The 13,852-nt window shown below is 42.7% G+C and overlaps 2 protein-coding genes across 2 annotated transcripts; both read right to left on the bottom strand.

Moving 5' to 3' along the window:
* Positions 1 to 199: 199 nt before the first annotated feature.
* LOC146684886 (ninjurin-1) lies at positions 200 to 2,967 on the bottom strand. The gene is made up of 2 exons (XM_085443867.1): positions 2,503 to 2,967; positions 200 to 1,077 (listed from the first exon to the last, which is right to left on the bottom strand). Exons 1-2 carry the CDS (start codon positions 2,707 to 2,709, stop codon positions 844 to 846), a joined length of 441 nt encoding a protein of 146 aa, XP_085299993.1. The 5' UTR covers positions 2,710 to 2,967; the 3' UTR covers positions 200 to 843.
* Positions 2,968 to 5,561: 2,594 nt separating this feature from the next.
* Positions 5,562 to 12,052, bottom strand: haus7 (HAUS augmin-like complex, subunit 7). Its single transcript, XM_085444152.1, has 9 exons — positions 11,906 to 12,052; positions 11,102 to 11,217; positions 10,956 to 11,026; positions 10,818 to 10,879; positions 10,513 to 10,703; positions 8,789 to 8,900; positions 8,455 to 8,667; positions 5,978 to 6,089; positions 5,562 to 5,900 (listed from the first exon to the last, which is right to left on the bottom strand). The coding sequence occupies exons 1-9, from the start codon at positions 11,960 to 11,962 to the stop codon at positions 5,839 to 5,841; spliced, it is 996 nt and encodes a 331-aa protein (XP_085300278.1). The 5' UTR covers positions 11,963 to 12,052; the 3' UTR covers positions 5,562 to 5,838.
* Positions 12,053 to 13,852: the final 1,800 nt, after the last annotated feature.

Below are 13,852 nucleotides of genomic sequence, written 5' to 3'. Positions count from 1 at the left end.
ACAGGAGAAATCTGTTCTCTCTTTCTAGTCCCTGTCAGGACTCTTGCTGCAGCATTTTGGATTAACTGAAGGCTTTTCAGCGAGTTTTTAGGACATCCTGATAATAATGAATTACAGTAGTTCAGCCTGGAACTAATAAATGCATGAACTAGTTTTCAGCGTCACTTCTTCCTTTCATTAAAATCACAATCAATCTGAGATTCACATCCTCTTGTCATTTTTTCACTACGCAGAAGAGAGACCCCCCAAACTTATCCTGCTCTTTAAAAAGTCACGAAGAAACTTCAATCAGTTCTTTAGCAGCAATCATCATTTACTTTGTCCCACACTGCAGCCTCTCCGTCACAGCTGACCAGGTGCAAAGTCAGCTGAGGAAGAGGAAAACCAGGAAGGCCACGGGTCCGGATGGAATCAGCTCCAGACTATTGAGGGACTGTGCAGATCAACTCTGTGAGGTTACCACATCCATCTTTAACCTCAGTCTGAGCCTGGAGAGGGGCTGTCAGACTCTATAATGCAGCTCAACATTCTTTGATCATCTTACTCACCAGCTTGTTTGTTTACTGCACATTTAATATATAGCTCTGTGCATTGTTACCTGTATATACGAACTTCAGTTGCTTATGTATATAGGAACAGTTTGTGTCTTCCTTTTATATTTTATATTGCCCCTGCTATAAGAACTGTAACACCCACATTTCTCATCCGTGGGATAATAAAGGTTTATTCTATTCTTTTCTATTCTAAAAATACTTTGAAAGTATTTTTCACTCAAACTGGAATAACACAGAGAGAAGCACAGCTGTTCTTTAAGCCATTTTCATTCAGACAAAGTCAATGATGTCACTTGCCAATGAAGACGAGCAGCAGCCCCACTATGACCTGTAACGCGGAGGACAGGGTCAGCAGCATGATGAGGGGGACATAGAAACGATACTGCGGACCCACATAAAGGATGGTCTTCAGCTGAGACGAGTTGGCCATGAGCAAGGCCACGTCCAACATGCTCTGAGCCGCACGCTTCTTAGTGGCGTAGTGATTCATGTCAATCGGTCGGAGTGCTTTTCTAGGCTGGGCCTGTGAGAGGACAGGTTAGGTACGAGAGCAGGAACACAAATGCAAAGTCAAATAACTTTTCACAATGTTTCTCTCTTTAACAGTGTGACGTCTCTGCACACGTGTCCACGCTTTTTTCCACACACGTTTAGTTACCTGTCCCTGGGGTGTGGCATTAAGGACAAAGGTAGGAGTGGCAGAATAACATATGTTGACTCACCTGAGCTAACATGGGCTAACATGCAAAGAGGTGTGGTTTTCTACATACCTGCCAACTTATCACATGAAAACATGTATGTGCGGAGAACAATTGAACTGGTCCTGTGTCTGAGCTGATAAATCCAGGTGACCGCCGCCATGTATCTCAGAAATACTGTGAGAAAGTTTCAACCAGCTGAGACATTTACTTAAGTCCAGCTGTGTAGCACAAGGGTGTGAGACGTCACACCGGGGTGCAGCCCTGTCTCAGCCCCAAAGCTATCGTTCAGCTCTCTGTACAGCTGATCAGTGGAACAGACACTGGAGAGGGGTCGTTCCTATTTTCTCTCCCTGTTATCATGGACTTTAATAGCATAATGATGAAGTGACACTGAACTGAATCATTAATCTTTTTGTTTTTTGTGACTTTGTCATTCTGATTGTTCTTCGAGGTTGATGTGATGTCAGGGATTAGTGCTGCATGCTCAAACATCCAAGTAAATCCCAAAAGGTTGGTTGTGTTCACCTGGACGTTCTCAGTTTTCATCACTGTACAGGTTATCTTTGTTATAGCATAGCCTGCACATGCCTGACGTGGATCTGAGCATTAAGAGAACACATAGTTACTTTCAGCTACTTTAAAGCAGGTTCAGAATGCCCATCGCTAGCTTCACCACATAAATAAATCAGGAATAACAAAAGCCAAAGACATTAAGACGACACACAGCCCCAGCCTTTGTTAAATTTATTGGTAGGATTAAAAGAGACTTCTTAAGATCACATCAAATACCTTAATTTTATTATTGAATCACAGTTCAACATGATCCTTATTTATCTCATGCTGGGCCTTTGTGTTCATCGAAGGTCAAAAATGAGCTGTTTTAGCCTTTTTGATCCACCTTTCTTTTGGCTCCTCAGAAACAGAAATGTAGAACATCATGTGGGTGAGACTAAAGTCCTGCTAGAAAGAAGCTACACCTGGTTCTATGAAAAAGCCCCATGTCTAAATGACCGGTGGGGAGAGAGCCACAGCTTTACTTTTGCTTCAGATGTTTGGTCAGTTTGCCCCAAGACAGGATAAAAAATTTGTTTTTCCCCACACAAGCTATAATTCCATATACAATTCTGCTGTTACCTTCAGTAACAGCTTCATGATGTGCCGACTCAAACTGGACAAACTTTAGGCATTTCAGCTACGAGCACCGTGGCCCCCGAGGGCAGAGAGGACAAGACAGGCTTGATGCTTACCTCTATGTCGCCCAGTTTATTTAGAGCCATGTCCTCTGCATTAAGCGTGTGCTCTGCCATTCTTCTTCCTGCTGCTGGAGTCTGTGCTGTACTGGCTGCAGAAAGACTCGAGGCTGGAGACAGGATCAAGTCTGGCTGCTCCTCCTGTAGGATTGTTAAGCAACTCCCACTGCATGCCTCTCTGTCACTTTCCAACACTCGTGTCATTCATAATACAAGAACTTTGAGCCCTTTAACTGAAGTATCTCATCTTTCTCAAATGTCTTGTCTTTTAATATCACTGTACACAAATCAACACGAATCAGTGTGCCGGCCTGCCTGCAGCAATGAGAAGAATTATACGTCCTTTACTGAGGTGCTCTGTTGGGTTCACAAGGGATTTTTTTATCCTTTTGTTCCCATTATGATGGATTCAGACCAGTTTAAAGTTTAAAACCTAAAAACTGTCTATTTCTGTGATTAGAAAAGTTTCAACATTTCACCAAAAGTGAAGAGTTCAGCTGTTTTTAGGTCTCTTTAACCATAATAACATTTCTCTGCTCCTGATTTTAGATTTTTATTTATTAGACTGTGTTCCAATCTCATACTGGGTGTACGAGCTGGACAGACTGGTTTAGCTCCCCTCTGCTTTTGTTTCAGCCAGTGTCTTTGGAAAGGCTCCCCTTGTAAACAGGGTGGATGAGATAGCTGCCCCCTGTCACATGAAGCAGGCTGAGTAGAACTGTGTGAAATAGAGTGGCTGTTGGTCTGAAGGCTGAATATTTGAATCACACCACTGTACATGAGCTTGAAGCCATATATATACATGAGATATAAAACAAGGATAAGTTGAGCTTACGTTTATGTAATAAACCTTTGAACTAGAGCTGGGCGATAGAACGATAACGATATGTATCGTGATATAACTTTTTCTCGATAGAAAAGTTAAACTATCGCGATAGACCTCGCCGCTCTTGTCCTCTTAAAAAAAAAGAAAAAAGAAAAAGAAAAAAAAGAACAGCCAATCCAAATTAAGTAGCCCAGAGCCGAACCAATCACAGCCGCAGCGTCACGTCACGTGACTTGTTACGTACAGCACAAGTGCCAAGCCGCACATGTGTATTTGTTTGGGAAGCAGCCAGCCACCATACGGTCCGGGTAATGGAGGAAATGAGTGTGCCGACTAGAAAAAAAATCAACCGAGCGTGACCGAAGGTTACCGAAGAGAAAACAGATGATAGTTCCAATGCCGGAGAGATTGTCGAACGGAAGAGCCAAAGAAGTTCCGTAGTGTGAAGGTATTTCGGCTATTTCAAGTCTGACAAAAAACAGAGTAGCGTGCACTGTAAATTGTGCCGAAAGCAAGTCTGGAAATGCAATAAACTGGTGCATGCTCAGGCTACGTCCACACGTACCCGGGTATTTTTGAAAACGCAGATTTTTCTATGCGTTTGCACCTTTCGTCCACACGTAAACGGCGTTTTTGGTCACTGAAAACGAAGATTTTTAAAAACTCCGGCCAGGGTGGATATTTTTGAAAACTCCGTTTTTGCATTTACGTGTGGACTAGAAAAACGGAGAAAACGCAGCGTCAAAGGTGTGCGCATTTTTTGACGTCACACTGTGCGCCACGTTATTGTTTCGGTGAAATGAATTTCTACAATACTGTTAATTCTACTCTCTGCAGTGTTTAAATGCTTACACATACACACAGTTACTGTCCCTCCACACATACGACTCGGTTCTGCTTCTGTGCCCCAGCTTTGTTTACTTTTTCCCACCGAGGCTTCTAGACTTCTGATTGGCCAACATTTCTGCACGGTTAGGAATCTAGCGCCACCTGCTGCTTTGGCATGTTCATAGCAGCGTTTTCCTTCATTTCTGCCTTTATGTGTGGACGGGATTATTTTTTAAAACGAAAACGGAAAATCTCCGTTTTCAAAAATACCCGTGTACGTGTGGACGTAGCTTCAGTCTCTGACTGGAAGCGCTAATTCGTCATTCAGCTTTTGTCAGACTAAAGTAACTGTTAAAACTGTTTGAAAAGCTAAGCTATACAACAAGGAGAGTTTGAGAATTTCCTTTTAGTTCTCAGTTTATTTGATATTGACAAAAGTTAGTCAATTTTGTCTGTTCTTCTGTAAAACAAACTAAGATTTATTTTTAGAATTAATATTTTGTTTCTAAGTGGAATTGACAATTTAGTCTGTTTTGTTTGTTCTATTTTGAAACTTAAATGCTTTAGCGGCTGCCTTTTGTGTAGTTTGCAATATTTGCCTTTATTTATCTGAAAAAGTCTCATGTTCCTTAAGTACATCTACCCTGTTGAACTTATTATGGGAAATAAACATTTAAATAAAAACAAGCTGCTGATTATTTCCCATTTTACTTGTGAGCAACGGCACATTTAAATCTTACAAATATAGTTATTTGGCTTATATCGTGATAGATATCGTTATCGCCTGAAATGAAAAAAAATATCGTGATATGAAAAAATCTTATATCGCCCAGCTCTACTTTGAACTACTGTTAATAATTGTGGCGTGATAAACAATGTTTTCATTTCTGTTTTTTTAACATGTAGTCGAGTGTTTAACAAAATATAGAACAATAAATGTGAATTTCACAGTACTCAGTTACAGATTAGGAGAGTAGATTTCTAATTGAATAGCAGTATATATGACCCAGATACTGATGACCCCTCATTCTTCCATGTTTGTTACTCTCTGAGCACCTAGACTGTGCCCTTATTCTCTGGGGCGACTTCAGCTTTGGACTAATGAAGACGTGAACAAGCTCAACACAGCAGGAACTCGACTGTCCACAAGTTATACTGTATTTATACTGTACTTTGTTACCCTGTATTTATACATGTGTAATGACGAAGTTGAATCCTAATAATCAGACAGTACATGAGTGATTTTGGTCTTTGCGACGCATGGCGCTTCCTTCACGCCAACTGTAGGGAACATACTCTCTTCCCACTCTGGTCTGGAGTACTTCCCAGCACGGCTGCAGTGAGATGTGATGTGACCACTGAGTGTAAAATGGTCAGTTTCAGTAATCATCATGAAACAAAGAAGCATAGCAACATGTTTAATGTCATCACTGATTTCTCCAAAAAAACGATGTAAAAACTCTCGACTCACCAACAGTGACACTTTCTGTTTCACACAACAACATGTCAGTCATGCTCAGATTAAACAGGGTGTCTGACTGCAGTGACCACACACACGTCTGTCCCTTACACGTCTGTCCCTTACACCTCTGTGAAACACGTCCAAGCTGTGTTGTCTCCGTCTTAACACCACCAGAGCCTCCTCAGTGAATCTGATGAGTGCATCCCTCTGAATGACGTTATGAACTAAGCTGAGACAGAAAGCCTCCAATTCGCCCGATAACCTTCTCCAGTTGATCAGCTAGTGGAGAAAAAAAGAGGAAACAAATAATAAACAATATGTAAGAAACTCTAAATATGAGTGTTAAACTGACTTACGTAACGTGTGCTTCTCTCCTCGGCTCCAGTAGTGAGGCTGCGTTTGAAGCTGCTTCACCTCCTCGCTCACCGACTCAGAAGCTTCTGACACTTCCTTCAGCATTTCCAGCTCCTGACAGACACACACACCAGAGGACAGAACATGTCACTATGTTCCTGTCCTACGAGCAGTGTCAGTTTATTAGTTACACTGACCTGCTATCAGGCCTGCAAACAGTCCGGACTAAATGAAGGTTCAGACTAACTGTTTCAGAGACGTTTGGTGGGATAGATTCAACACCTCTGTGAAACACGTCCAAGGTATCTGCTGCCACTACAACAACCCTGAATAAGCCATTAGTATGCAAAGCTACACAGCAAAATCTCCAGTGTTAAATTAACACTGGAGAGTGTCTATATGGGTCCACACCTCTGAGTGTTAAATACAACACTGTTGAGTGTTAAATTAACACTTTTGACAGTGTTATAGGGCAGCACGGTGGCACGGTGGTTAGCACTGTTGCCGCACAGCAAGAAGGTCCTGAGTTCAATTCCACCATCAGGCCGGGGTCTTTCTGTGTGGAGTTTGCATGTTCTCCCCGTGTTTGCGTGGGTTCTCTCCGGGTACTCCGGCTTCCTCCCACCGTCCAAAGACATGCAGCTTGTGGGGATAGGTTAATTGATTAATCCAAATTGCCACTAGGTGTGAATGTGCGAGTGAATGTGAGTGTGAATGGTTGTCTGTCCCTATGTGTTAGCCCTGCGACAGACTGGCGACCTGTCCAGAGTGTACCCCGCCTCTCGCCCTATGACAGCTGGGATAGGCTCCAGCGCCCCCCGCGACCCTGAAAAGGATAAGCGGATGGATGGACAGTGTTATATGTTTAAAAGTAACCTAGTCAGTTTTGAAGATTAACAATGGCTAACACTGAGCAGTGCTGATTTTCTAACACTGGAATATTTCTAACACCGAGTTATTTTCCAGTGTTAGAAAATCAGCATATAACACTGTCAAAAGTGTTAGCCATTGTTAATCTTCAAAACTGACTAGGTTACTTTTAATAATAATAATGGATTGGATTTATATAGCGCTTTACAAGGCACCCAAAGCGCTTTACAATGCCCCTATTCATTCACACACTGGTGGACGCAAGCTACGGTTGTAGCCACAGCTGCCCTGGGGCAGACTGACAGAAGCGAGGCTGCCATATCGCCCCTCTGGCCAACACCAGTAGGCGGTAGGGTAAAGTGTCTTGCCCAAGGACACAACGACCAGGACAGAGAGCCCAGGGATCGAACCGGCGACCTTCCGGTTACACTTTTAAACATATAACACTGTCAAAAGTGTTAATTTAACACTCAACAGTGTTGTATTTAACACTCAGAGGTGTGGACCCATATAGACACTCTCCAGTGTTAATTTAACACTGGAGATTTTGCTGTGTAGGACCTGAAGAGGTTTCAGGTCAGACCAGGCTGTACAGCCGCCTGTGTCTGCACACCTTCCCATCAACGTGGCACCAACTGCTGGGTTATAAAAACAGAACGATCAAAACACCATTCAGTTTAAGGAGGAGGAAAATAATTTAGCTACAGAAACAGGTTTTTGTTTCTGGCTGTAAATGTATTATTTTTAACCGTGTCTTCACTTAGATCATCAGTGTCTATAGAAAGAGAACAGCTGGAAGCTAATATCCGAGTCTGTGACCGGAGTTTGGGAAAAGCTTCACGGCAGCCCTCTGACTGACAGCAGGTAGATCCCAGGTACTACTGAGACGAAACAAAAGAGCAGAGTGTGGGCATGAAAAACGAGAACAGACGCTGTGAGATGCAGGAATTCAAACAGTAACAGTGCAGTCACACTCCCAGAATTAAGACACAACTCCATTTCCCTTCCCACTGTTGCCAAAGTCCTTGCTCATAGGGCCGGGGTGGGCAACTCCAGGCCTCGAGGGCCGGTGTCCTGCATGTTCTAGATGTGTCCTTGATCCAACACAGCTGATTGAAATGGCTAAATGACCTCCTCAACATGTCCTAAAGTCCTCCAGAGGCCTGATGAACTAATCATGTGATTCAGGTGTGGTGACCCAGGGTGAGATCTAAAGCCTGCAGGACGCCGGCCCTCGAGGACTAACGTTCCCTACTCCTGTCATAGGGGGTCATATGATTGTTGGGTTGCTCGGTCAAGTTCATGGTAAAGAAGTTTGAGTGTGTGCAAATTGCTATCGTAAAAACTGAAGCAGCAAACTTTGTGAAAACTAATATTTGTGGGTTTCTCAAAACATTTGGCCACGTCTGTAAATAAGAAGGTAAATGATTTGCTTTGCTTTCCCTCCACCAAACTCCAAACTTGGTCAACTGAGACTTTCCTCATTTGCTAATATTTAGTCAATGATTTAAGGGCAGCCCTAGAATGATTTAATGTGGAAGTCTCTGGAACTGTGGGTGTCCAAATGACACAGGTGTGACTTTAACAGAGTGGGCTTATTTGTGAGTACCGTGTTGCAGGCCAGCAGCAGCTGTTGGACCCTCTGGAAGACTTCTGTCTCTGAGCTGAAGCTGGGAGGGTCTCTGCTGCAGTAAACTCTCAGGTCTGTCTCATAAACATGGCTGAAGGTGGCCATCAGTTGCTGGAGGTCAGACGCTGCTACACGCAGTGAGCTTGGAGAGAAGGCGGGAGGACTCTGGGCCTCGCTGTTCAGGAATACACACTGAGGGGACGAAGCAAACGGCATGCTTTACCACCATGACAGTCGCACATGTCAAACAAGATGTTTGAGCTTTCTGTTGGTGCTTTAATAAAACAGTTTCCCTTTTTTTCCCTTGTCAGACCTTTGACTGCAGCTGCTCCAGTGCTGATTGCGTCGCCTGTAGAAGGGCAACAATATCTCCATTTTCTTCTCTGTTTGGCTTATAAGATGACTTTGTGTTCTTCCACAGAGCCCTATGAGGTACAGAAAAGAAGTCAGAGAGGCTTCTCACCTACAAACCAAATCAGAAAGAGTTGGGACAGTTTGGAAAACAAATTTAAAAAAAAGGAAAGTAGTGATTTCTAAATTTCCTTTGACTCGTGTTTCATTGCAGAGAATATGAACACAAAATATTTCATGTTTTGTCCTTTTCTGTCATTCAGACCTGCAACACATTCCAAAAAAGGTTGGGACAGGAGCAATTTAGGACTCGTAATCACGTAAATTGGTTAAATATTGATCTGATTGGAAACAGGTGACGTCTAAGCAGCATCTGAGAAAGGTCTAGTCCTTTCTTGGAGTCTCTAGGGGCAAAGATGGGCCGAGGAGAAGCAGTTTGCAACAAATACGAGACAAAATGTTTAAAGACAATGTTCCTCAAAGAAAGATAGGAAGAGATTTGGATATTTCACCTTCAACAGTGCATAATAGAATTAAAGGATTCAAGGAATCTGGAGGAATTTCAGTGCATAAAGGACAAGGGCGCAAGCGCAAGCTGAACAACCGCTCCGATCCCTCAGGCGGCACTGCATCAAGAACCGTCATTCATCCATAAGCGATATCACCGCATGGGCTCAGGACCGCTTTGGAAAACCTTTGTCAAGTACCACAGTATGTAGTTACATCCACAAATGGCAGTTAAAACTGTACTGAGCCAAAGGGAAGCCGTGTGTTAACAGAAGTGCCGTGGACTTCTCTGGGCTCACAGGCATCTGGGATGAACCACGTCACAGTGGAAACGTACACTGTGATCACATCAATAATTTCATATCAATTGGGTGGCAGTAGCTCAGGCGGTAGAGCAGGTCATCTACTGATCGGAAGGTTGATGGTTCAATTCCTGGCTTCCCCTAGTCTGCGTGCCAAATATCCTTGGGCAAGATACTAACCCCAAATTGCTCTCCGATGCATCCATCAGCGTGTGAATGTTAGTTAGAAAGCACTCAGAAAATGTGCTTGTGTGAATACACAAGTTGTTTGCAGCACTTTGATTGCTCAGAAGAGTAGAAAAGAACCAGTCCGTTCACCATCAATCACTGTTTTTTGGGAGAAATGGATGCTGTGTGCTCCGGACCAAAGAACAAAGTTACAAAGTGCTGACAGGTCTCCAGTCCAGAATGTGTGGTGACAACAAAGACCCCGTACTGTTGCCCAGCTTAAGACTTGTTTGCAGGAAGAAATGGGACAAAATGACACCTGAATCACTTCATCGCTCGGTGTCCTCAGTCTCTAAACGTCTTTTAAGTGACAACATTACAAAGCAGTACATGCTTTACTGTTCCAACTGCTTTTAAAATGTGTCGGAAGAACCAAAACTGGAATATGTGTTTATTTTGAAAACAACAATAAAATTCATGAAGAACACATTAAATAATGTGCTGTTGTACTGTTTTCAATATAATACAGGTCAAAGATCATTTAACGAAGCACTGTTTCAGTTTGATTTTACTTTAACACACATCCCAACTTCTTCTGATTTGTGGTTGTACAACAGCACACAATGAATTCGATTAGGATTCACCAAGCATCCATGAACGAGTCTTTCAGCAATGTGTGTAAGAAGAGATCATCAGACAGCAAACATACTTGATGTGTGTAGGCCAAGGGTCAAATGCAGGACTTAGCGTCTGTGTGAGGTGCGGCAGATTCTCAGCACCAAAGAACTCCTTCAGCAGCAGCTCTCCATCAGCTGTGTGCCCAGCAGACTTCACGCAGCCTGGGACGAAAGCTAAAAGCTGCTCCAGAAACTGAAGTTGCCGCCGCGGACTTGCATCACCCTTCAGAGATTAAACACAGAACCATGGATGTGTGATTACTGTTTGTGTTTATTGTGATACTGCATGTCTGTATGTGTGAATCAATAACATCACTAATTGAATACAAACTCTCACCCTAATCAGGTCCACATCAGATGCTCGGCATAGCAAAAGTTCCTGCCCAAGAACAGCCATATCTGCTTGGACATAAACCACCACAGTTAGTGTCAAGCAGCAAAAACATCTGGTGGACTCTGTGCACAGCTACGTTACCTTTAGTCAGAACATCAGGCTCCTTGGATCTCACTGACATCGGCTTTGAACTGGTGAAGCTTGGGCTGATACTGTGAAGTGAACACACGGCCGAGTTCATAATGATGAACAGATTATTTGTGGTACAGGAGCAGAGCTTCTCCTACCTGCTGCAGATCCACGCTAGTATGTCCGTGCGGTGCTGTGAGGGGGCGCACAGCAGCTGCAGCATACTGTCTGCTTCCTGCAGGTACAGACCTTCAACCAAGGGGCAGGACGCAGCCTCAACACGCACACACACGCACACACACGACAACAGAGTCACATCAAGGCAAAGGAAAAGAGTCATGACCAAAGGCACAGCGGATCTGTGGCTCCAGCAGTACTGTTTCTATTCGACCGCATGAGGCAGCAGTCAAAAGACCAAGAAGAAAGGACGCAGCAGGAAAACCACTGTAAAAATATTCATGTAGAACAAGTCCAACATTGTACCGAAGCCAAATCAGCTACACAGTCCCTTAGAACAGCGGTTCCCAACCTTTTTCGCGCCACAGACCGGTTTATTTATGCCCGACAATATTTTCATGGACCGGCCTTTAAAGTGTCGCGGATAAATACAACAAAATAAAACTAGTACCGGTACCGAAAAAATGAAAATGTATTCATAACACACATGAAAAGACCAAGGAAAACCGAGTAAACGATAAAAACGATGACAAAATAATGCTGAAAACCGATAAAAACTATACATTTCACACCTGAGCCTCAACTCTCGCGGCCCGGTACCAAACGACTCACGGACCGATACCGGTCCGAGACCCGGGGGTTGGGGACCGCCGCCTTAGAAAACATCACTAATCATTTCAGTGCATTAATGAGCCGCTCACGTTCAAACAAATCACAGAGCAGCGTTTAATGCTATGTGAGCACAACTATGACTTTATTTAGTTAATATTGTATTTAATGTTTACCTCCAATGAAGAATATACATGACGAGCAAGTTGTTTCTCTATCAGAACACCCGCCATTATCCAAACCGACCTCGGGTTCTTCTTCGTGGGTTTTATTGGCGGTTGTCAAACAGCGACCGTGTGCATTACCGCCATCCTTCGGCGTGACGTGAGGACCAGAGGAAAGCCACTCAGGAATGTCGGCTGATGTTTACACGGGGTGCTGTTCCTGACAGTCCTCAAGGGATTTATGTCTCTTACCAAAGTCAAACTAGACATCTTTTCTTTGATATTTTATCGTATAAATCAATACGCTGTTAATCCAGCTGCCCTCGGAGAAAGAAAACAAAAATCAAAGGCTATCAGATAAATTAGTCTGTCTGAGAAAATGCAATATAGCCTGATATCGTTCATTTCTTCAGTTCTTTTACAGTATATCAATAAGATCCACTTTAACTTTCACTTTACTGGGGCTTTGCATCAGTCACTTTTTCCCAACTTCATATTTCTGACAGCGTCATCAAACATGTTCTGTGGTTTCATCTTCTCCACAACTGCATTTCCCCTCACGGTGGGTTCTTATCATAAATAATGTGCCAAAACGTTATTACCTGCCTGTTTTCACAGTGGGTAGTTGTTGGTAGGACTGCGTGAGCAGGGCAACAGAAGCTTTGACCTTTGGGGTCCCTGTATGGGCCTACAAAATTATTCTGGATGGGTTTTCTAAAACCTGCCGTGGTCCGGTTCCTTAATAACATTTCTTTTAGTCAAGTCATATCATGAAAGCAACAATAGCCTGAAATGTCCAAATGAATGGCCCACCATGGTATTATAGGAAAAACCATAAATCCTTTGAATGAAAACAAACGCTGTTGTCACAGTGATGTACACTGTCTTGTTGGTATATATGTATCAGTCTAATAAACTAAACTATTCTGGTATTCTAAACAGTACCCGAAAGTAGACTGCTTGGTCGAGTTAACCTCCTAAACTATCTAGAACACATGGTGAAAACCTGAAATTAAGACAGAGAAGACTAGAGGAGAGACATGATCATTACTGATTACTGATGACAGATTTAGATATATTTTCATAAACCATTCATTTGCCACATCAATGAACAGCATGGCAGGGCAAAATATTTTTTCTAAGATGGCAACCTTTAAAAAGTGAAAGGAGACAGAAAGACAGGTGAGAAAGAATAAAACTTAATTGACTTTTTGTTGGCATTTTACACACAGTACTGGTACAGAATCTAGAAAATGTGGGAAAATACTGGCAAAATCAGCTGATCACTGATCAGTTTCATGATTGAAGTAGAAACAGGAGAGGGAGGGGAGAGAATGAGAGAAGAAGAGGCAGTTGTGCAGCAAAGACAGAATAACTCCAGCTTTGTGTCTTTTTCATTGTAGCTGAAGTCCGGGACAAACTGTGTTCCTTTTCACCTTAATACGAAAAACGCGCAATATTTTCTCTGAATACGAGACCATTCCATTTTTTACGGGACGGTTGGAAACTCTAATAACTAACCTTATAAATAAAATAAGATAAAACAAGTTCAACATCAATAACATCAGAGCACCCGCCCAGCAGTATATAAACTCCACAAAATATGAATAAAAACAGACAGGAATATTATTCCAGATTAAATAAACTTTAAAAAAAAAAAAAAACTTTAACTTTAAATATTTTGCTCTTCATAAAAATATATCCTGTCAAAATTATGCAAGTTAGAAATATGAACATGCTGCCAAAACCCCCCAGAAAAAAATAAATGAAAGCATATACAAGGTTGGAGCCGCATGTAGATGGAGCTGAGGCATTGCTTCAGGAACTAATAAACTGTGCGGGCCATTCAGTGTCGTACTTTGCCTTGAGTGTATCATTACACTGCAGCTCCATCTGAATCTGCACAGGTGCAGTTCAGCAAAGTCCGCTGACTTGGTTCAACATTACTTGGCAACAGGG

This window comes from Copadichromis virginalis, linkage group LG20 (assembly GCF_057382275.1).
Source record: "Copadichromis virginalis isolate Kocher_CV1m ecotype Utaka linkage group LG20, C_Virginalis_male_GT1.1, whole genome shotgun sequence".
Classification (NCBI taxonomy): domain Eukaryota; kingdom Metazoa; phylum Chordata; class Actinopteri; order Cichliformes; family Cichlidae; genus Copadichromis; species Copadichromis virginalis.
Note: the sequence above shows the minus strand (reverse complement) of the source record. Positions and strands in the feature narration are given on the sequence as shown.

Bases quoted from the DNA above. Each gene is read 5' to 3' on its own strand.
- LOC146684886 (XM_085443867.1), bottom strand. From the start codon at position 2,709: ATGACACGAGTGTTGGAAAGTGACAGAGAGGCATGCAGTGGGAGTTGC. The intron at 1,078-2,502 runs GTAAGCATCAAG...GTCCTCTCACAG, and splicing joins ATAAACTGGGCGACATAGAG to GCCCAGCCTAGAAAAGCACT.
- haus7 (XM_085444152.1), bottom strand. From the start codon at position 11,962: ATGGCGGGTGTTCTGATAGAGAAACAACTTGCTCGTCATGTATATTCT. The intron at 11,027-11,101 runs GTAGGAGAAGCT...TTCACTTCACAG, and splicing joins CTAGCGTGGATCTGCAGCAG to TATCAGCCCAAGCTTCACCA. The intron at 8,901-10,512 runs GTATGTTTGCTG...TGTACCTCATAG, and splicing joins CCTTGGCCTACACACATCAA to GGCTCTGTGGAAGAACACAA.